The sequence below is a fragment of the Gymnodraco acuticeps genome, unplaced genomic scaffold, assembly GCF_902827175.1.
Source record: "Gymnodraco acuticeps unplaced genomic scaffold, fGymAcu1.1, whole genome shotgun sequence".
Lineage (NCBI taxonomy): Eukaryota > Metazoa > Chordata > Actinopteri > Perciformes > Bathydraconidae > Gymnodraco > Gymnodraco acuticeps.
The window spans coordinates 5,936,102-5,957,198 of NW_022990295.1; the positions used below are offsets into that span (position 1 = coordinate 5,936,102).

Below are 21,097 nucleotides of genomic sequence, written 5' to 3' on the forward strand. Positions count from 1 at the left end.
CATACCAGCACTCTCAGAGCAATAATGCTAATGTGCAATTCTGAGAAAGGCACTTGAGCACAGCTGTCCTTGAAGGCATCCTTGAATTGGAAAGCTATATGTGGGTTGTGTTGAATCAAATATACCCTCAAGTCGCCTTCTCTTTGATACAACACAACAACCTGTGTTACATCACGTATACAATGAACATGCCTTTCCAACTGTTCTCAGCATGACTCAGAACAGCGCCTGTGTCAAACGCTCCAGCGCTTGTGTTGACATACATGTGTGGGTTGGCCTGGAGATGACTAGCATTATATACTGTGTCGGTAGTCAGCTGGACTCCTGCTCCATTATTAATGAGACAATAGAGATGCTAACCCCGGGCTGCCCTCTGGGCGAAGTGCCTGAGTTCAAACGTTACCTGGAGGAGTCACTGAGTGCAATGCGAGACCAATACAAGAGTAATGAATTGGTAAACCAGCACATTGGCCACCTGTACTTCCGCTCTCACTGTCGCGAGAGCATTTGCTAGGATTCAGTCCGATCAGGTTCCTTTTGGTGTCATTTTGTTTCTTTTTCTGCAGCCATGTTGTTGGATATAAAGCTTTGGCTACACAGATCTCTTGAGCTGTTGATCATTATTGACACAGACTGGATAATAATCATTTGAACTGCAGATCTCAGTGGAGTGCATTAAATGAACTCTTCCTTTGACTTGGACTTCAATCTGACTGGCGAGCAGTCCTCAGCAGTGCTGAGTAACTGTTGGACTGCTCTCACGTTGCACTAACTCATGTGGAATAGATTCAGCCCCCTCAGAAAGCACTAGATTCCCAATATCTCTCTCTCGCTCTCTCTCTCTCTCTCTCTCTCTCTCTCTCTCTCTCTCTCTCTCTCTCTCTCTCTGTTGCTTTTTCTCAGCCCATTATACTAAGTACAAATGGGTGTTTTATTTCATGAATGAATTGCTGGCTCTGTTTCTACCTCCTGGTTTATTTTGCCCTGCAGCCTCTTCAAACTGGTCTCCCATTCTGATGTGGAGGAGATAAGGCAATATCACAATGGACTGAGAATATTAGTGTGCTGTTAATGTTAGTTAAAACACAATTATCAACCTTTGTAAAATGTGTAGTAAAATGGTATTTTCCTCACACATTTCTGTAGGAGTTCCACTATGTTGCAGCTCAGTTATGTATTCCAGTCCAAACTCAAAGAACCTGAGGCTACTGCTAAAAATCCACAGGAGTCAGGACCACAGAGTTTAACTTCTCCTATGTGCTATCATGCAGAACATGCAGAACATGTACACACTGCGCTGAACAATGCACACAAATGCATTCAAAACACAAACACACACTAAAAAAATCTGCTGAATACTAAAGGGTGCTTCAAGTGTGTGATCCCCATGAGTTTCCAATATCCAGTCCCAGTAGGATAGTTGAAAGGGAAGTACATATTTTATTTATGTTATACATATTCTGTATAAATTAGAATATAACTTTCTGTGCCAAAAATCAGCTTTTGTCTTGTCATCAGCTTTTAAAATTCTCAAAAGATCCTACTCTGGCTTTATTTTCTGCTGTTATTCCACATCTTGGCTGATTCATGTTTGCTGTAATAGAGCAGTTAATGAGACAGTGTTATGGAGGCAGGGGTAAAAGGCTGTCTCATGTTACAATATCTTGTTAACTTTATGATGGACTCCAGCCAGAGTTATGGACCATAGATGCTAGACCGAGAATGGTCTTGTTTAAGTGACCGTGGAGATATTTGTATATCAGTATGAAGGTGCATTCAATGACCTACTACAGGAATGCAGAATAGACTCTTGCACTCTGTGAACTGGGTGAACTAAATCTGCACAATTATTACAAATCATACAAAACAAACCATGTTCTGTGAAGTCATTATAGATTGTGTGATGTACATGCAATCTGGTCTTTTTTCGAGATTCTAACAATATTAATATTGAACAAGTTAAAGTTGTTAATGCGAAATGACTTTGTAAAGGTGAATTTGGTGAAAATGAATGTATAGGTGAATGTGCAAGTAATGTTGACAATATGATTCAAATATACTTTTTTATTTTGTAATTCAGAGTACAAAGACAACTATACAACCTCTGCTTACTTTGGTGTCATTCACCACCTTATTAAATAATTAACATTTTGAACCATAACCACAATAAAATAAGAAGTCCAAGAAAACCTAGTGTGAAGACTGTAGAAAAATAGACATCACGTCAGAGCTTTACCCTTTACTGTTGATGACAATGTTGTCTGCTTCTTCAGCTCCTTACCCTTACACATCTTTCCAGGTGCTCTGTGCAGAGTGCCAGTGAGATGCTGAGGTCGTAGGTCAAATCATTACTGTGAGTAGCTGCATGCTCTCTAAAGAGCACATCTGTCTCCTCCAATCAGGGTCCTCCGGGATTCAGTACAGTTACTGCTAGCTCTACAGCGTTATTCAGCATTGTTGTTGACAGACGTCCTGTTAAAGAGGTGATGTTAGTTAGATGATAGTTTCACACAGATTAGGAGGAAACAGTTACACCTGCTCTGATTTTAAACTCCTCACTTTACCCCGACTATGTGATGTCAATGACGCCAAACTTTAGGTTATTATAGTTTATTTATGAGTTGAAAATTAAACATCATAACGATTTTACCAAATACCTTAATAGTGATAATGTCTTAATACTATATACTGCATATTGGCACTTCTGGAAGATATTCACTGTATTGATTTTCAATGTGGATATGATGATCAATTATTCATGTTATTTTCAGAAAGATCTGATGGAAAAATATGTAGAGATGAAATGTCTACTCGTTGATGAGTACGGATACTCATCGTTTCTGCACAATACTATGTTATTAGGGCTGGTACTTTTTTATAATTGTATTGAATAGATTGATTAATTGTTCTCTAGAAAATAGTGGAACTGCCTATCAGGTATAGGGTGGCATTGTCAAGTTGTTTATTTTGTCAAACCAAAACCCAAATATATGTTAATAAACAACAAGGGAAATCAGCCATTTCCAAAGCTTCAGTTTGAAATGTGTCTCTGAAAAGTGCCTTTACAAATAACAAAGACATTTAAGAGTTTCATTTATCTTAATGTAATCATTTAGCCTATTAATGCTTCAGCTTTATGACAACATGTTCAGCCAAGTGCATAAATACAGCTCTTTTCCGTCTCTCTTCCTCTATGTCCCGTTGACTGTGGAATAAAGCAGAGCAAACCATCATCTATTGTTTACTTTCATTGCAGGTTTGATATAGCTTTAAGCCTGTGATGCATGGGCAGGTGTTTCAGATAGAGTTTAAATGGGCGGCAGGATTAAAAACATTTTGTAGAATCCTTGAAAATATCCTGAATTGTATTGCTATTCAGAAACATGCTAATCCTCTGCCTCTTTTTAATCCACTGCAGACAGAAATCATACAAAGGAAACTCGTGCCGGGTAATGTGAATGAAAGTTGTAACTCACAATATCACGATGGTCTATCACAATTCCTGTCTGTTTTTAATAGAAAAATAGTGTTTTGCTCACGTTGATGAAGGGAAACATTTATGCTAGAGTGGGTAGAGGTGTGTCTCATGCTCGTCTAAAAAAATCTGATCTTGTGGCTGCCTCGTATCTTCATGAAAACAGGCTGTTTAATTGCTGCAGTAGTTAGCCAGTTTTGTACTTCAACACTTGGCAGATGGAAGACAGCCGAATCAAACAGCCGTTGCATACATCAAACAGGAGAACCTCGGCGATGCACTGCAGGCCAAGTCATTAGTGATGGCGTTTAGCAAGCTCTTCAGCTGACAGAAATGTAAATGAAACATAAATCTGGTTGTAGCTGGCTCAGACTGAACTGGATTTCCCAAGCTGTAACATGGACATACTATACACATTAAAGGTGGTAGGATGTGAGACCTAAGTGAAGTCCTGCTGAGTGTTTTGGCCTGAGATTGACTCCATAGCATGTTGGACATTTTAGCGTCCATGTTGTTTCACAAAGATTAGCTGCGCGTTACGTGCCTTTGCCAAAGCACTTTTACCTTCTGCGTCTGTCTACATCTCAAAGTGTTCCAATCATTTTTTTCTCTCTTCCTCTGAAAAGCTATTTATAGCTGCTTTGCTCTGATTATATAATACGTGGTAAAATAAGAAGCAAATCGTGCCAGGTTCAACAAAGAAGGTGGGTAAGCGGAGGTGATGAGAGATAACAGGGTCATGACGGGTCAAAGATCAGACATATCACATCTCAGCCACCTCAGATTCAGACATTACACTGACAAAGCTTTGTTCAACAAAACAGACGAGGTGCCAGACAGAAAGATTCAGCCTGTGAAGGTGGGAGGAAAAGCACTCGGAAAGAGAGGTGAGTCTAGGTGTATAGTATAGAAGTGAAAGTGGAAGAAGGCCTTTAGTTGAGGATGCCCGACCCGAGAAGCCTCATCCAGCCTGCTGCCTGAACACAAGCCAGGATTAGACATTCTGGAGAGTAGTTGGCAAACTGGGCATCCTGATTATAATGGAGGGAGCTCCGAGTGTTGCAGGACGACATACATAGGCCGGGACAAGAGAAGAGGAAGAATTGCCCAGTGAATCACTCTGGCCTGCCTGGGACGTGAGTGGCGGCCGCTGAAAGGATGGGCGGAGCAGGAGAGGGAGTGACAGCTTTATACAGTGGGCTGTTGCCAGCTGTAGAGTGGGAATGCTTGTGGGTGGGGGAGGTATGAGTGGAGTGGAGTGGGGAGATTATGTAACAGTGTTACAAACATATGCCTGGTGATGCGAGGAAACCCCACATGAATTAGAAAAAGGTTACATGGAAAGATAGTTGTTCAAGGGACACTGAAAAAATATATAAAGACAAATATAGAGAGAAATGAAATTCACATGTTCACCACCACTGCTTTTTATACTTTACGAACACCCTGTAGGCACGTAGGAAGCCAGGCCGTGTATTTGAGCATGACTGAGTTAATTGGTCACATCGTCAAGCTGCCCCTCTGCTTCCATGTTCAGACCCATCACAGACTTAATGTGTTCATCTCATCCCAGTGGTTTATGCTGGGAGGGTGAATGCATTGTCACACACCAACACACACACAATCACGCAATATGGCAATACTAACCAGATGTTTTCTCCCCCTTTTCTCTCTCCGTGCAGTTTAGCACTGCATCCGGAGCGTGTGTTGGTGGCCACAGGACAGGTGGGCAAGGAGCCTTATATCTGTGTATGGGACTCCTACACCGTGCAGACCGTGTCCATCCTCAAAGATGTGCACTCACACGGCATCGCCTGCCTGGCCTTTGACCTTGAGGGACAGGTACAGTGGTGAAACAATGACACCTATTTTCAAATAGTATCTACTGAAATGTACTGTTACGTAGTTTTGTTTGAATTGCAGCCCAATTAAAAAAATATCTTCTTCGAGGCACTGGTTCGTAGAAAAAGAGTGTCAACAGAAATGTTCGTTTTGAGAGGCACAGTAGCAGCAATCAAAACTCCTCTATAGAGCTGCAGGCTGGCTTTTACAGCTCACCCGACGGGCTGAGTTACTGAATGACACATCTGTGATTACTCCAGCAGTATTGGCTGGACAGCTGCACACAGACATGCTCCACTTGGTAGATTTGACAGGAAAACAGTCAGCTGCAATGCGTGGTGTTAAGGTGATAAAAGCTTTAGCACATGGTAAGCCTTTAAATACTCTTGTGAACAGAAACAGCCTGCACATGGACAGTGGGAACCTTCTCGTGTTTTCTTTTGAGCAAGGACCCTGCACACCACCAGTCAATACTTACACACTGCAGCCTCAACCCAATTTTGAAGTGGACTATGAAAATCGATACCGTACGGAAGCAGTTCTAGGTCTTTATCTTTCCACGTCTTACCCTTCCTCCCGTGGGAGTTCTCAGAGTAATACCTCCTGTATTTTGCAGTAAGAGACAGGGAGATGACCCCGTGCTATTTTCCTGCTCGGGTAGAGAGCTGGGGATTTAGATGGAAAGTGACAGTATTTAAAGGCAGAGGAAGCTTCACCGCTTCTCAGTTTAGCGGCTCTATTTACTTTCCATCGCTCCCCTTCCTGAATGAGAGGAAGTCAGAGCTGAACTCAAGACAATCCAGAATAATGCCTGGTGCCATTACTCTGCCTGTCAATTAAAGCAATATGAAAATATACACTGATGTTTGAGACATCTCTACTAGGTACTTTAGTCAGAGCTGCAGTTTTCCAGCCTGTTAATACGAATTTAACTCATTTTAACTGACCTTTTTGTTTTACTTTATTCCTATATGGAGTATAATATGCTGTGGTTGCTCATGTTACAATGCCTGCACACAGTAGTGCATACAATAATCTCTCAGCACTACAAGGTGCTTTTTAAAAAAAATGTGTTGGCATCTCAGTTGTCATATTTTATTAATGCCAACTCTTCTAAGTGGGATATATTAGCAAGACTAAGAATCTATAGCCATGCTAGCAGCTCTGCAAAGTTAAGCTAAATGCTAACATCAGCATGCTATGCTCCTCACCATGACAATGCTAACAAGTTTATATAAAGCAGATCTATTGTATACCATGTTCCATATATGTTTCTTTCCGTTGACCATCAAGTGGGAAATTAGTATTTTTTTGTGTGTTTCTCTTGGTATCCTAGGATGCTGTTATGTTTGGCTGTGAAAAAAAAAGAAAAAAAAAAAAGAAATATTATTATGAAGGGCAGACCATCTATTTGTATTTATTTGTTTTTTTTAGAAAGGGGCAGGTCACATAAGATTTTATTCTTCTCCCTGCTCCTTTTCGCTAAATGGTAGAGTCATGTTTTGTGGCAATTATTGTACATTTGGTTTTGCGTGCCATGAGCGGGACAAATAAAAATGAAATGAAATGAAATATGTTAATGTAGCATGTTGCAAATTAGCACTAAACAAAAGACTAGATGAGACTGATGGGAAAGGGATTCGTTTTGAAGATTATTGGTCATAAACCAAATGAATAGGTACCATTTATACCTCATGGTGGTGATGGGGAAAATGTCAGAGGAACACCAAAGTCATTAAGATTCATTTGAATGGGACCATCAAGGCCTGTACAAACGTTCAAGGCATTCCCTCTAACAGTTATTGGGATATTTCAGGCTGAACCGATTGGCGTCCAATGGCAGTAAGACATGCCTTGAGCCACATCGATAACATGATTACTTGAGTGTTTTAGTTACAGAGTTACTTTTAAACCCCCTGATCCAATATAAGGTAAGAAATGCCTCAACGCAGACCTGTTATCACAGTCAAACACCTATTTAGCAGTGGATAAGGAGGACATCTTTTATCATGTAAAGCAAGTATAGAAGGATTTCCATAAAAGATGCTCTTCTCTCTTCTGCTCTGCTGCTGCCTACTCACTCACTCAGCTATAGGAGGCTCCTCCAGCAAAAAGCACTCAAATGTGCTCAGTGGAAGCGCCAGGGGGCTGGACAACTGTTCTGCTCTGGAGCCCTCACACTGTAGCCTGTCATGCCGCAGTGCTAGCTCAGTTTGTTATGCAGTTATTAGTGCAACAGAGCAGAGTCAGTTCAATCTGTGATGTTTTTTTCTTTCTTTTTGCTCTCTTTGCAGTGTCTGGTGTCCGTGGGTTTGGACTCCAAAAACACAATCTGTGTGTGGGACTGGAGGAAAGGAAAAGTTTTGGCAGCTGCTCCCGGTCATACAGACAGGGTAAACACTTTTCTGTCTTGTCTGTCTCTGTCACAAGCTCGGTATCGACCGACTGAAATAGCTATGAACGCTGGATGGAGCACGTGCCCAAAGGGGACATAAACAAGTTAGGCCTGATTGATTGTGGGCTTTCCGGAGCCCGTCTGAGAGGGCGCACGGCTAATGAAAAGGAATTTAAAAAATATGAAATATGGGCAGCTGTTCTTTTCTCATTCAGCCCACACACCATTATAACTCAGCCTGTGCAAGCATACACACGCAACACTTTCTTTTCACTTTTACTGTGTTTTTTTTGGTTCCTTTTCCATCTCTTTTGAAATCTGATCTCAAGATTTCTGATTACATTTGAGAAACATGTAACTAGATGAAATTCACATTGAAGAGTTATTTTCAAACGATCATCATTTTGCATAATGACATGCTTGATAACGTGTTTTGGTTGTCGTGTAATAATCATTGTCTGTTTTTTTACCCGCAGATATTCGACATATCATGGGATTTATACCAGCCGAGCAAGCTTGTAAGCTGTGGTGTCAAACATATCAAGGTACAGCTACTTCCTGGTCATTCTACGCCCTGTCGATTACCGCTGCCTCTTGAGATTTCTTGCGGCTCATTTGCATAATATTTGAAAACAGATTATGATTTTTAGTAAGTCTGAAGAATCCATTGGCTCCATGCCCCCTTCTTCCCTGGCTTGCATGCTTTATCGCCATGACCATATCAAAGTCTTAAAATAGATGTATGCAAATTCATTTTATATCAGAGTTCATGGTTATTAGGGTCTTAACATAAGTAGGACGGGCAATGACTCTCACACTCTTCCCTCAAATGTGTAGTAATCTGCAGCGCACAGAGGAAACATTTTTCCCTTTTTGGAGGAACTATGACTCTGCGACTCATCTCCCCTTTTTAGCTCTCCTCGTTCAGCTTTTTGGAAAACACTCAACTGTGCAAACTGTAGCTGGGCTCTCTTCGTTACTTATTTTTCACAGAAGAGTGTCGCTCATGCAGGGTGTGTTTGCCAACCCTGGCCTTGGGATAGGTACTAGTGTTCCTTGAGTGGTATGACCATTAGGAAGTTACAAGGACTCCAAAGCCGCAGATGAAGCTTATTTTCAAAATGTTGGAATAAAATGTCAAATGTGACCACTGGCCCCGGGAGGCTGAACATCGCAGCATGCGATGCAGTCGGGAGGTTTAGCCTACTGTTCCTATTTCCCTGTGGGATAACATGTCACTGATGACTCCCTCAACTCAATCCAGCTTGACCTGCCTCCTCTCGTAGTAATTCCCCCCTGAACTCTTCCCCCACCGCCGTGGCACAGAAACCTCCTCCGGCCACTGCACTCCCCCCCCCCGAACTCACACTGAATCCTCCGGTCTTCCCCCTCCTCCTCTTTCCCTCCCTTCTGGTTTGCTGATGCCAAGGCAATCCAGCAATTGTCCCACATAATTCCCCAGCCTTCACCCTGCGGACCATGGGACATCTGCTACCCCGGTCCTGTGCTCGCTCAGCGATTATAGCACTCAGAGCATCCAGGAGATTTAGTCCCAGTAATCCACTCACTAGTGGGCGCAGAGGAAAACACAACCTCTTGTGACGAGGGCCAAGGCTGCTGGCCACGCTCTCCTACATGCAGCTTCTCCCAGCTAATTATACAGTGTGTTGTGTTTTTATTCATTTAGGACATGTCAGACCGTAGCATGGCATCTTCAGCCCACACACACAGAAGCACCATACTTAGCAATCATCTGCCCCCAGCCTAAATGGTTGCTGATTAAAAAAGGATTGTATCACTGCGTGTTTAGCCCAATATCTCCAGTCCTTTTGGCTTGTGACCCCTTTAATCAAATAGTTATCTTTTCACCACCACTTTCAATTTTTTACTTTATTTCTAAAGACGCAAAGTGGGTGAACACATAAAAAGAGAAACTGAATATTGTACACCAGAAATGTTTTAATTAATATCCTAATAATCTCTAGATCCCTCAGATTGGGAACTATTGTTGTAGCCCATTTACTACAAATACTGTAATTTACAGTAACATCACAGCATCATCAACCATATATGTAAATACTTGTGTGTGTTTTTGTATTGTATGTTTGAGAGGTGAGTTTGAGTTTGACACCATGGGGATGAATTACCACAACTTTTAAGAAAATCAGCATTCAGCAGTTTCTTTGCAGTGAACTGCCAAAGAGTTGACCTCTGTTAGCGTAGCATTTAGCACTAGTCTGACGCCCTTCAGGGTCACTGTGGTCTGACAGGGGGGATATTATGAGCAAGATGAAAGGGTGAGGGGTGACGCAGAAGCTGATGAGATTCACCCCTCTTTGCATTCAACTAATTTAAAAGGTTGATGAACCTTGAAGTGATTGTGAAGGTAACTCATGACTTACTGAGTCATGAGGAGAGGCTTCTATACCAGAGGGTCTTTTGGAGGATTTAAAAAAAGAAGTTATTTAGAGAAAGCAACCAGGTCCTGATTCCATATAAAAATTGCAATTTCATTTTCCAGCACAATTCTACGGTGCTCTCCTTCTCCCTCTGTGCTTTTCTTTGCTGCTCCTCACCGTAAACCCCCTCAGCATCACGACTCCTTAGTAATTCAGCAGCGAAGGGATTAGCCGCCGCCCGTGCCATGCTTCCTTATCAGTTGCGGGCAGGGAGGGCTGTGCAGTCACGCCGCATCCATCCCTGCTTCCTTTGCAACAGGCTGGGCCACAACAAAAAACTCCCACCCCCATATCAGCCAACCCCCAGCACTTGACACACTTTCACCTGCGCATACACCTTCCCAGATTACTCGCACATGCACACCCTTGATCTTTGCTACTTAACCTTCAGGCTCGACCCCTCACATGCAAATGCTCACTTAAGGCTTGGTCAGGAGCTCAGGATTAAGAAAGACCTGTCCTGTTGAGGTGCTACAAGCTTCAGATGTGTGATTGCAGGGCTGTATCTGCGGCTGCGATGGCTGTCTGTGATAATCGATCCCTCCTGTTAGCACACAGCAGCCCTATCAGTCAGGAGGATAGTTGTTAGTGAGGGTGTGACAGGCTGTCACTGTGGAGAAGCTCATGTATTCATCGTCTAGCAAGACTTATTGCATTTGTAAAGGCACAATACCACCTAAAATTTCTGTCTTTTCTGAGCAGTATTGGAAAAACTAGATTTCAGATTTCACTCTTCTTCAGGTAAACCAGAGAAGAAGCCATTCTGACATTTTCCTGCTGCTTGCCTGGGATAAATGTGTCTCTTTTTTTAACGTGCAGACAGCCGTGACTCTGCATTCAAGACACCCTCCTCGAGCTTTCTCCCTGTGATCTCATCTCCATGCAGACAGAGCGTCTCTCTTTCACTCTCTCCTCCCCTGTTTGATAGATTGAGCCCCCAGAGGAGGCCATACATGCATCCCAATGACCTTGTTCATAAATAATGAGCCCACGCGTCTGTGTGCGTCTATGTCTGTGAATGCTGATCAGGTGGTTACAGCACTGACCCCCAGCAACAGTTCCCAGTATCACGTACAGAGGAGGGGGGAACATTGCAGTGTGACCTTGCTTTCTTCCAAGGTGTACGTGTTTGTGATATTAATGGAGTTGCTCTGTGTGTGGCTGTCAAACCATAAATAACTGGATGTTTTTTACTTTGTAGAATCAAAATGTTCCATAATTCTTACAGGACAGGATTACAAGGGGGGGATTATTAGCCACAATACTCTTTTTCTGTTTGCAGTTTTGGAGCTTATGCGGTAATGCTCTCACGCCCAAACGTGGTGTCTTCGGCAAAACGGGGGATCTCCAAACCATCCTCTGCCTCGCCTGCGCCAAGGACGAGGTCACATATTCAGGTGCCTTGAATGGCGACATCTACGTGTGGAAAGGGATTAACCTGATGAGGACAGTGCAAGGAGCTCATGGGGTGAGTTGGCTGTGTTTTCCTGCTGTGTGGCACCGCGTGATTTTGCACCCTGCTGCACCAGATACAAAAGACTCACAGTAAATCTAGTCAACTTAAACATGGTCGGAGCCATGCACGCTGGCTACGTTTGATTCTACTCAGTAGAAAAGGATCAGCCTTTTGCTCCGCAGGATTAAATTATATCTATGGGATCAACAGCTGGGTGAGGGGATGGGTGGATGGGGGAGGGGATAATAACTACAGTACATGTGCATGGCTGCTTGTTGTACCACCAAATGTCTCACTGAAGGCTTTACAAGGTGCATTGTCGTGTATACAGAAACTGTTAGCTAAAGGAGGTCATCAGTGGAGCTCTTCAGTAATAAATAAAGAAATATGACACCTCCCGTTTACCTAGTTCTGTTTTATCTTGAGTCCACAGTTTTTAAACAAATGCCTGGCTGAGCCGCAGCAATATGCGGTGTGTTGCCAGGGCCTGTTCTGTCATTGCTCATTTGTTGTGCAGATCCTCACTGACAGCCTGTCATTTCCTCCAGTCAGGGATTTTCAGCATGAATGTCTGTGAGGAGGGCTTCGCCACCGGGGGCCGAGACGGCTGCGTCCGGCTGTGGGATCTCAACTTCAAACCAATTACTGTCATTGATCTCAGGGAAACAGACCAAGGATATAAAGGTAAAGACAAACCGCCTCCTCCTTCCTTTGATACTGAAACGTTGCAGGCCAAACTGTGGTCTCCTGAAGCAACGGAAGAACTGTCTAAATCCAACAAAAGAAAAACACCCTTTCTGTTCTCTTTACTAACCCCCTCTTTCTTCTTTTCTATTTTCTCCATCTCTTGTATTTATAATCTTGGACCTAACAGTAGCTAGAGGTGAAAATAGCCGAGGTGGGTAATGTGACTGCAGATGGAGTATATGACCATGTCAGTCTGTTTGTAGCCGTCTGCACATTGCTGTTCCTCTTGTTGTCAGTAAGTCAGAGCTCTGCTGCAGTGTGACGCCGTATACAGATGTCATGTTCACATTATGTATACAGCACATGCTTCCTTCATCCTGTTCTTGCTGTATTACCCAGCGTCACAGTTTGCAGATTGGCTTGACAACATGTGCTGTCATTATAATTTCTGTTAAAACCTCGGCCCTGGGTTGTCTGCAGATGGCTATATGCACCTCCTGTCTTTATTATCCCTGTCGCGTCTCTTTTAATGACTTTTTAAGCATCGTCAAATATATGCATGCTTTTTCAAGGTTTTTTCCCGTGATTTTGAAGTCTAGTTTTGTGTTTCTGGTAGGGCTGTCTGTGCGCAGCGTGTGCTGGCGGGGAGATCACATCCTGGTGGGCACGCAGGACAGCGAGATCTTCGAGGTGGTGGTCCACGACCGCACCAAGCCCTTCCTCATCATGCAGGGTCACTGTGAGGGGGAGCTGTGGGCTCTCGCCGTCCACCCCACCAAGCCTTTGGCCATGACAGGAAGTGATGATCGCTCAGTCAGGTGAGGAGCCGCTCATGTTACGATTCTATTACTTGTATTGTAACCAGTAGAATGTTTTTTATGATAGCCCTGTTTATAAAATGACAAAACAAATGTGTTTCTTTCCGTTCTCGCTTTGGTTTCCTTCCTCAACACCCTCCACACACTCTATCCATTAGTCTATTTTTTTATTTTTTTTGTACACTTTGCTTCAATTTATGGTGACAGACTTTCTCTCCACCTTCCTACACTCGCATTTTGAGTGTCAATCCTTTGCCAAAAAATGAAACCAAACACACAATAAACAATGTCAAACATTTTCAATAGATTTCAATGTAATGATGTTATCTCAAATTCTTCCTGCCAAATGAATCCTGTAGGTAAAATCTGATACATCCCTAAATCAGCATATTTAGTTATATATTTACCTAATCATAATTATAGCAACGTTTAGCTGTTCTAAAATGCTATAATAGCGGTGCACCAATTAATTTAGTTTAGTTTTTTCACCTCTTTCCTCACTAAAGTCTACAATAATAGTTGCAGTTGTGGCTGTCAGTATACAGTCCAAAGACACAGGGCAGACCTCATTGCTTTGGCTGTTTGACTCTGTAATCCCATCACTGCTCTGCCTCTTCATTTGTCCTACTTCTCTGTGTCCAAAGGATATGGAGCCTTATAGATCACGCGCTGATTGCTCGCTGTAACATGGAGGAGCCGATCCGCTGTGCCGCCGTGAGCACTGATGGCATTCACCTGGCACTGGGAATGAAGGATGGCTCCTTCACCGTTCTGCGAGTCAGGTGGGTACACAATTCCAAATGGAAAATCCTCTGTGAATGGCCACTATGATGAAGAGCTTCGTCATTTTGTGCTCATTTTAGCTCCTAATTTAAGCTACATGTTTTTCTGCTGTCCCCTGCAGAGATATGACAGAGGTGGTCCACATCAAGGACAGGAAGGAAGCCATACATGAGTTGAAGTATTCTCCCGACGGGGGCCACTTGGCTGTTGGCTCTAACGATAATTCAGTGGACATCTATGGCGTGGTGCAGAGGTACAAGAAAGTGGGCGAGTGCATCGGATCCAACAGCTTCATTACACACATGGATTGGTCCACGGACAGCAAGTTTTTGCAGATAAATGACGGCAGCGGCAGGAGGCTCTTCTACAGAATGCCAAGTAAGTCCGGGTTCCCAAGTTATATCAATATAAATCAATTTATCTGTATAACACTTACAATCGAAAACCGAGAAACAGTTGCTTTGATATGATACTGTAGCCGAGCTCCTTTGTGAGATAAAGTTTCTTTGTCTTCTTCTGTTGAGGTGGGAAGGAGGTGACCAACAGGGAGGAGCTGAAGCTGGTTCAGTGGGCCTCGTGGACGTGTGTGTTGGGCCCTGAGGTCAATGGAATATGGCCCAAGTACTCGGATATCAATGACATTAACTCTGTGGACGCCAACTTTAACAATCAAGTCTTAGTAACAGCTGACGACTATGGATTGGTCAAACTTTTACGATATCCATGTGTAAAAAAAGGTAACCTTTGAAATGATGGCATGAATTCCGCTTTTATCATCTGTTGTGTTACTGAAATGTTTCCTCTTGATTTTAGGTGCAAAATTTAAAAAGTATTTAGGTCATTCAGCTCACATAACAAACGCCAGATGGTCACATGACTACCAGTGGGTCATAACTATTGGTGGGGCCGATCACTCGGTGTTCCAGTGGAAGTTTGTTCCAGAGAGGAAGTCTAAAGAGGCTGTGCATATAGCGCCACAAGGTAAGAGGAAACCCCCCGAAATAAGTTTTACCCAATAAAAGGATTTACATTTTACATTATAATTGCTTTAATTAGCAATATTAGTTCCATTTTCATGAAGCTGTGTGTGGAGACCACTGAGTTGCATTAAAGTTATTGTTTATTTCACAAAATCAGAAGCTCCTGCCAAAAACATTATCAAATTAGTCTGAGTGGAGATAGAAAGTTGGAAGACTCAATCTTCCCCTCAAGTACTGCAGTGTGCAAGCCTTTTAAAGGTATTGCTTTTTGGATAGAAAGAAAATACACCTGTTGAAAAATCTGCTTTCCAACACTACTAAAGATCACTCATTGACTTATACCCAATAATATGAAAAGACAAGTTTGACAGACAAGAGAAGGGAAGCTGTAGAGCTTTTGGTGTGCATATTATTTGTAAACAAGAGCAAATGTCATAAGATGTCTTGTATCTGTTTAAACATAAGACTATTTAATCAGTATTGTAGAATGAATACGCATTTTAAGGAGTAATATGTAAAGGTAGATTTCAATATCAGAGGTTTTATGAATGTAACTGTCTGTTACATAACACTGCTCCCACTAGCCTCCTGAACTTGATGTGCTAAACCACCAGAGAGTAATGTATGAGACTGTTCCTTTCCTTAAGATTGCTCCTGAACCACCAGTGTTATGAATCTGTGCAAAGAGAGAGCCATCCCATTAATTAGGACAGATCCAATAAAAGTGAACAAAGCTTGGAAAGTATAATTGCATTGTCATTCCCAAGTCAAATGTTTGTTCCAGAGACAGAGCACAGCTGTGCTTTCTGAATTTAAAGCACATACTTACCGCCTTTCTTTTTAATTTTCCTAATGGATCTTGTGAGTAGTCGCCCTCAGCTGCCAGTTCTGCGTATTGCCTTGTCTTGGCACGGCTGTACTTTGCTGCATCAGCATTTTTCTAAATGTGTCTTGAGCGATGTCACTGTAAAGCACGGCTGCCTGATAAATAGCAGATGTCACAGGATTATTACACAATTGACCCTCACTTCAACTGAAACAGGATGAAGTATTTGTCACTTTCCGGCAGTGGGATTTTTGTCTTATTTAAAGGCAAGGTAACTCTTTACTTGCAAGGTGTGATGCAGCCTTGTTTCTGCCCGCAGAGAGCTTGGCAGACTCTAACAGTGAAGAGTCGGACTCTGATCAGTCAGACGTACCTGAGATGGACTCAGAAATCGAGCAAGAGACCCAGCTCACGTATCGACGACAGGTTTGTATTCACATCAGATATGTTCACCTTTTAAAACATGTCTGCAAAATCAACAGCGAAGGGACACACTTTTCTACATGTGAACAGATTTATAAAGAAGATCTACCTCAGCTCAAAGAGCAGTGCAAAGAGAAGCATCGAGCGACGGCCATGAAGAAGAGAGAGCGAGCACCGGGGAGCGGGGTGAAGCTGCACTTCATTCATGGGTAGGCTTACCTCTGTAGAATCATAAAAGAGAAACTGGAAAGGTAGATATTGTGAGATGAATTGCAATGAGGTTAGCTTTTTAAAATTGGACATCTCACTATGTAATGAATCCTTTCATAAAGTCCTTTTTCTCCCTTTTTTACCTTTGCAGCTACAGGGGTTATGATTGCAGGAGCAACCTGTTCTACACCCAGACCGGGGAGATAGTCTACCATGTAGCTGCCATTGGGGTTGTGTACAACAGACAGCAGAATACCCAACGTTTCTACATGGGCCATGACGATGACATCCTGTGTCTGGCTATCCACCCTCTGAAGGACTTTGTAGCAACAGGCCAGGTAGCTACCAGCTCTCCTAACATCAAATATTCAACGTTTTTGTATTAGTTAAGTTCATGGCTCCACAGAGATGAGCATAAAGACATATAAGACTGAACATGCTCTTGTATAATTCAGTTGAATCAAGAGGATTGCATTCATACTTTGGATATTCTTGTCTTTTCAGGTCGGCAGAGATTCGGCCATCCACATATGGGACACAGAAACGTTAAAACCCATGTCTGTGTTGAGGGGTTTCCACCAGCTCGGAGTGTGTGCTTTGGACTTTTCTGGTAAGTCAGCACTGTTTTTTTAGACTGTCTCTTATCCAGGCCGATTCAACATAAAATGTTTACCAATACTCCACACATCCTAGCTTTCACAGGGGAACACAATATCTTATTTTCCTCATTAAAGAAACGGGAACATTCACAAGACACACACTTGACAATGAAAACCCTATTTCTGCTGTCTGTTAGTCTTGGCAGTCTGACTGCATCAAGGTAGAGCTGTTCATCTCGCTTCCCTTAATTGGCACCAGACGGAGGCAGTGAGATGTTGGTGTCGGTGAATCACCTGATATCAAACCTTCTTGGCTGCTTTTATGTTGCTAACAAGGGCCAGACATCACTGAACCAAAGCAGGAGCTGGCTCTGTCCGTGCTGGACTTACAGTAATAGTTGTGTTTGTCCCTCCACAGCGGATGGCAAACGGCTGGCCTCGGTGGGCCTGGACGAAAATCACACCATTGTGCTGTGGGACTGGAGGAAGGGGGAGAAGCTGTCTGCCATGCGGTAAGTACAGTTATAGAAGAGTGTTTACACGGCTGCAGGTTTGCCTTTTTATCAGCACACAGCCCCACGTCTCAAAAGCTTTGACAATCCTTCCTTTCAACACTAACGATCGTTTCAGCGCTCTTAGCTTAAATATGGACATTTATGGATGAGGGTTAAATTGGAGCCACTTTGCTGTGCAGAGCTGGCGGCGTGATTGATGGAGCAGAGGAAAAATGGGGAATTAGTCACGAGGCGGCTCCACTGCAACACTTAACCCTGAATGGCTGGAGTAGGAGTTTTCCTCAGGGCCCAATCTGCAGATCCATAGTTAAAGAGAATCACTTTTAATCTTCAATGGGCTCATATTGGCGAGTTGGCTGCTTGTTAACAGATTGTATTTAGCTATGAAAACATATTAAGTAATGCAAGTTTTTTCTATAGATGAACCGGGTTTCTGACGTTACTAAATAATATCGTAAATCAAATGGGTTTAAGAAATAAAAACGCAGTACATACATGCTACCAGTTTTATTTCTGAAACAAACTTGAGTATAAAACCTTAAAATAAACCTCTACTTCACAGCAGGTACTATTATATGACCTGAACCAGCAGACGTATCATACTGGCAAAGATCGGCATCCCAAAATACATTTTCTTTTGCTTTGTTGCTTGTTCCACTTGATGTTCATATTTAGTATCTACTCCGTTCCCCTGGCTGGTTTGGAGCCGTGCGTTGCGGTTGCTCTCCTGCGTATTGTGTGCCAGGCTCAGGGACAACTTGGAGCTGCACTAATCTCCTCTGCAGACCCTGGTGGGCAGTACAGTGAGGCGGGCAGAGGGAAATGGGGCCTGAAAGAGCCTTGCTTGTGCACCGCCTCTGTAGTCTTCAGCTGGGAGAGGGGGAGTGGGTGCTAGAGGGAGATGAGCACAAAGGGCAGCGATTAGAGAACTTAAAGTGTCAGGTGTTGTCCATCGCATTAAAAGGACCAGCCACTTATCCTCACTGTTCATATTGTGCGATGCAATAAAAGGGCAAAAGACATAAAGTGTATCTCTCATTCTAGTGCGTTTGTAATGGTTACTAAGAAGCCGTGACAGAAATGTGACCTTAAAATGTGAGTGTATTTTTATGTTAAAACTAATCCCGTCTTGTGCCACAGTCAGTTACTTTTATGTTTCTCTCACTATTTAAGTGAGAGAAAGATGTATAAAATACAATGTGATTATAAGCAGACATTTACGAAGGAATACAAATGAAAAACAATTAAATAAAAGTAAATAAAATATTTTAGTCCTGTCTAAATAATAGCTTGATATAAGTACTGTGGCTGCCATGATTTCCGATTTTCATTAAAGGTGGGGTGGGTAATTTTGGAGAAACCAGCTCGAGTGCGCTAGAATTTGAAAATACACAGCCGGAAAAAATCTGCTACTTCCTTACAGAGCCCCTCCTCCAACACACACGAACGTGCACATGACCAATGAGGGCAAGAGATAAGTTTGTGCACGGATGTAAGGCTGACAGGCAGGTAGGCCATCCAGTTACTTTAGCCGGGCCGGCTAAAATGATTGGTCGTTGGTCGTTTTTACAGTACTACGGCTTCCACAGATGATTTTTTTTAATGGATTTTTTGTCAAAGCACTTCAGATAATCATTGTTATCGGGATGTTAAGAGCATTCCATGGAATATAAAAAAAAAGTGTATCTCGAGGCGGTTTCTCAAACTTACCTTCCCCACCTTTAAACATTATCATGGCCAGAATATTTCACTGTAACATAAAGTCTGTAGCCATTAATAACGTATATTATATATTGTATATCGTATCACAATACATATCATGTGTTTTTATTTGGCCATGTCACCCATACCTCACACTATTATATAAGCTCTCTGTGAGAATCTCACAGAGAGCTTGTATAATAGTGTGAGGATGGATTCATTGTGCCTTTTGACGCATTGTTATACTCCAACTATGCAACTTAGTTTTGTTCAGACATTCAGATACAGAGAGTGAGGCATATTTCCACATTGCTGTGCCGTGATTAAAAGCCTCAGTGCACTCTGTCCTTGAGTTGTTGCTTACAGTCACAGTGAATTCATTATTTTTATATTTCCACTTTGTCATTCCAACTATGGGCAAAAAATGATGAAAGTAAATGTTGTTTCTCTCAAGACCAAGGTTTAAGAATAGATAAAACATCTTGAGTGTATGTGAAGAAATGTACACATCTAATGCTTTTTCTCCATGCATACTTTTCAGGGGAAGCAAGGACAAGATATTCGTTGTCAAAATAAATCCCTACCTTCCTGACAAGCTTATCACAGCGGGTGTGAAGCATATAAAGTTTTGGCATAAGGCTGGTAAGACCCCTGAGCTTTCTTTTTGTTGACGAGCCGAGGCTCTAACAAGAGGATCTCTGGCTTAGCGGTGACACATCTTACTGAGAGTTGAATGTCTGTTTCTCTTTCAGGTGGTGGTCTAATTGGGCGCAAGGGGAACATGGGGAAGACAGAGACTATGATGTGCGCTGTGTACGGCTGGTCGGAGGAGATGGTGTTTTCAGGCACCTGCACCGGGGACATTTGCATCTGGAGAGACATGTTCCTCATGAAGACTGTCAAGGCTCATGATGGCCCGGTTTTCAGTGTGCACGCTCTAGAAAAGGTACCGCGGGGAAATAATTAATTATGAACCTCGAGTAGAAGTGTATTTTTCTGTCTGTTACTTGTTTTTGTATAGTTTTCATATTGCATTTGACATTTTCAATTGGAAGGCTTTTCTCGCTAATGTAAATGTGAATATTTTATAGGGATTTGTGACTGGAGGAAAAGATGGTATAGTTGCTCTGTGGGACGACACATTCGAGAGATGCCTCAAGACTTATGCCATCAAGCGATCCGTCCTAGCTCCAGGCTCTAAAGGTAAAAAGGTTCATCCGGTTCTCAGTTGTCCTTGGATCATTATTTCTTGTTACAGAAATGCAACCATCCCAATGCAAATCCATTTAAAACAGTCAATGCTTTTAGCCGACATGAAGATTGCCTCCTGGTTCAAGCTAAGGTCTCTATGATTCATCCACTCTACAGGGTTGCTCTTGGAGGACAACCCCTCCATACGTGCCATATCTCTGGGCCACGGCCACATCCTGGTGGGGACCAAGAACGGAGAGATCCTGGAGGTGGACAAGAGTGGCCCCATCACGCTGCTGGTACAGGTAAGATACCGCTAAAAATAACCCCAAAACCTGTCACCTGTGTTGAAGATGCACTAAAGTTTATTTTCTTTTTTATTGCAATGACCTGGCAGAAGCAGTGTGCTACTCATTTCGTGATGTGTTCAAGAGTACTCTCACTATGGAATACTTAATTTTATTGTCTTAACTTTCAATCTCAGTTGATTTTAAGACACCCTATTTACTCGTGGTAAGAGAAAATGTGGTTGAAAAATACAGGCCCAGTTTACTGGGGGCAGAAAACGTTAGTCGTTTTAATAAAGAAGTTGGGCAGTAATTGGAGTTTTCCATCATTCTGTGAGCAACTGTCACACAGATAGTCGATGGTTACCTGGCTGAGGAGTTGGAGATGTGCAGCCTGTCGCCTGCAGCTCTTTCTCTAACAGCTCACTGTCACTGTTCCTGACTCTTTCA

The 21,097-nt window shown here is 42.7% G+C and overlaps 1 protein-coding gene across 3 annotated transcripts in view; it reads left to right on the forward strand.

Annotated features, from left to right (window-relative positions):
• The window catches only part of eml5 (EMAP like 5), a 35,572-nt gene that overhangs the window by 1,154 nt on the left and 13,321 nt on the right, over nt 1-21,097 (forward strand). For 2 of the 3 annotated variants that reach the window (XM_034222144.1, XM_034222147.1), the window contains exons 2-21: nt 5,158-5,317; nt 7,612-7,710; nt 8,189-8,257; nt 11,454-11,639; nt 12,176-12,311; nt 12,502-12,525; nt 12,931-13,132; nt 13,777-13,914; nt 14,037-14,293; nt 14,440-14,652; nt 14,729-14,896; nt 16,041-16,147; nt 16,235-16,353; nt 16,506-16,692; nt 16,859-16,964; nt 17,372-17,465; nt 19,711-19,811; nt 19,922-20,115; nt 20,261-20,372; nt 20,538-20,665. In XM_034222144.1, coding sequence (XP_034078035.1) covers nt 5,158-5,317; nt 7,612-7,710; nt 8,189-8,257; nt 11,454-11,639; nt 12,176-12,311; nt 12,502-12,525; nt 12,931-13,132; nt 13,777-13,914; nt 14,037-14,293; nt 14,440-14,652; nt 14,729-14,896; nt 16,041-16,147; nt 16,235-16,353; nt 16,506-16,692; nt 16,859-16,964; nt 17,372-17,465; nt 19,711-19,811; nt 19,922-20,115; nt 20,261-20,372; nt 20,538-20,665 — 2,800 coding nt within the window. The remainder of the gene's footprint in view (nt 1-5,157; nt 5,318-7,611; nt 7,711-8,188; nt 8,258-11,453; nt 11,640-12,175; nt 12,312-12,501; nt 12,526-12,930; nt 13,133-13,776; nt 13,915-14,036; nt 14,294-14,439; nt 14,653-14,728; nt 14,897-16,040; nt 16,148-16,234; nt 16,354-16,505; nt 16,693-16,858; nt 16,965-17,371; nt 17,466-19,710; nt 19,812-19,921; nt 20,116-20,260; nt 20,373-20,537; nt 20,666-21,097) is intronic. The other variant, XM_034222145.1, reaches the window with a different exon arrangement.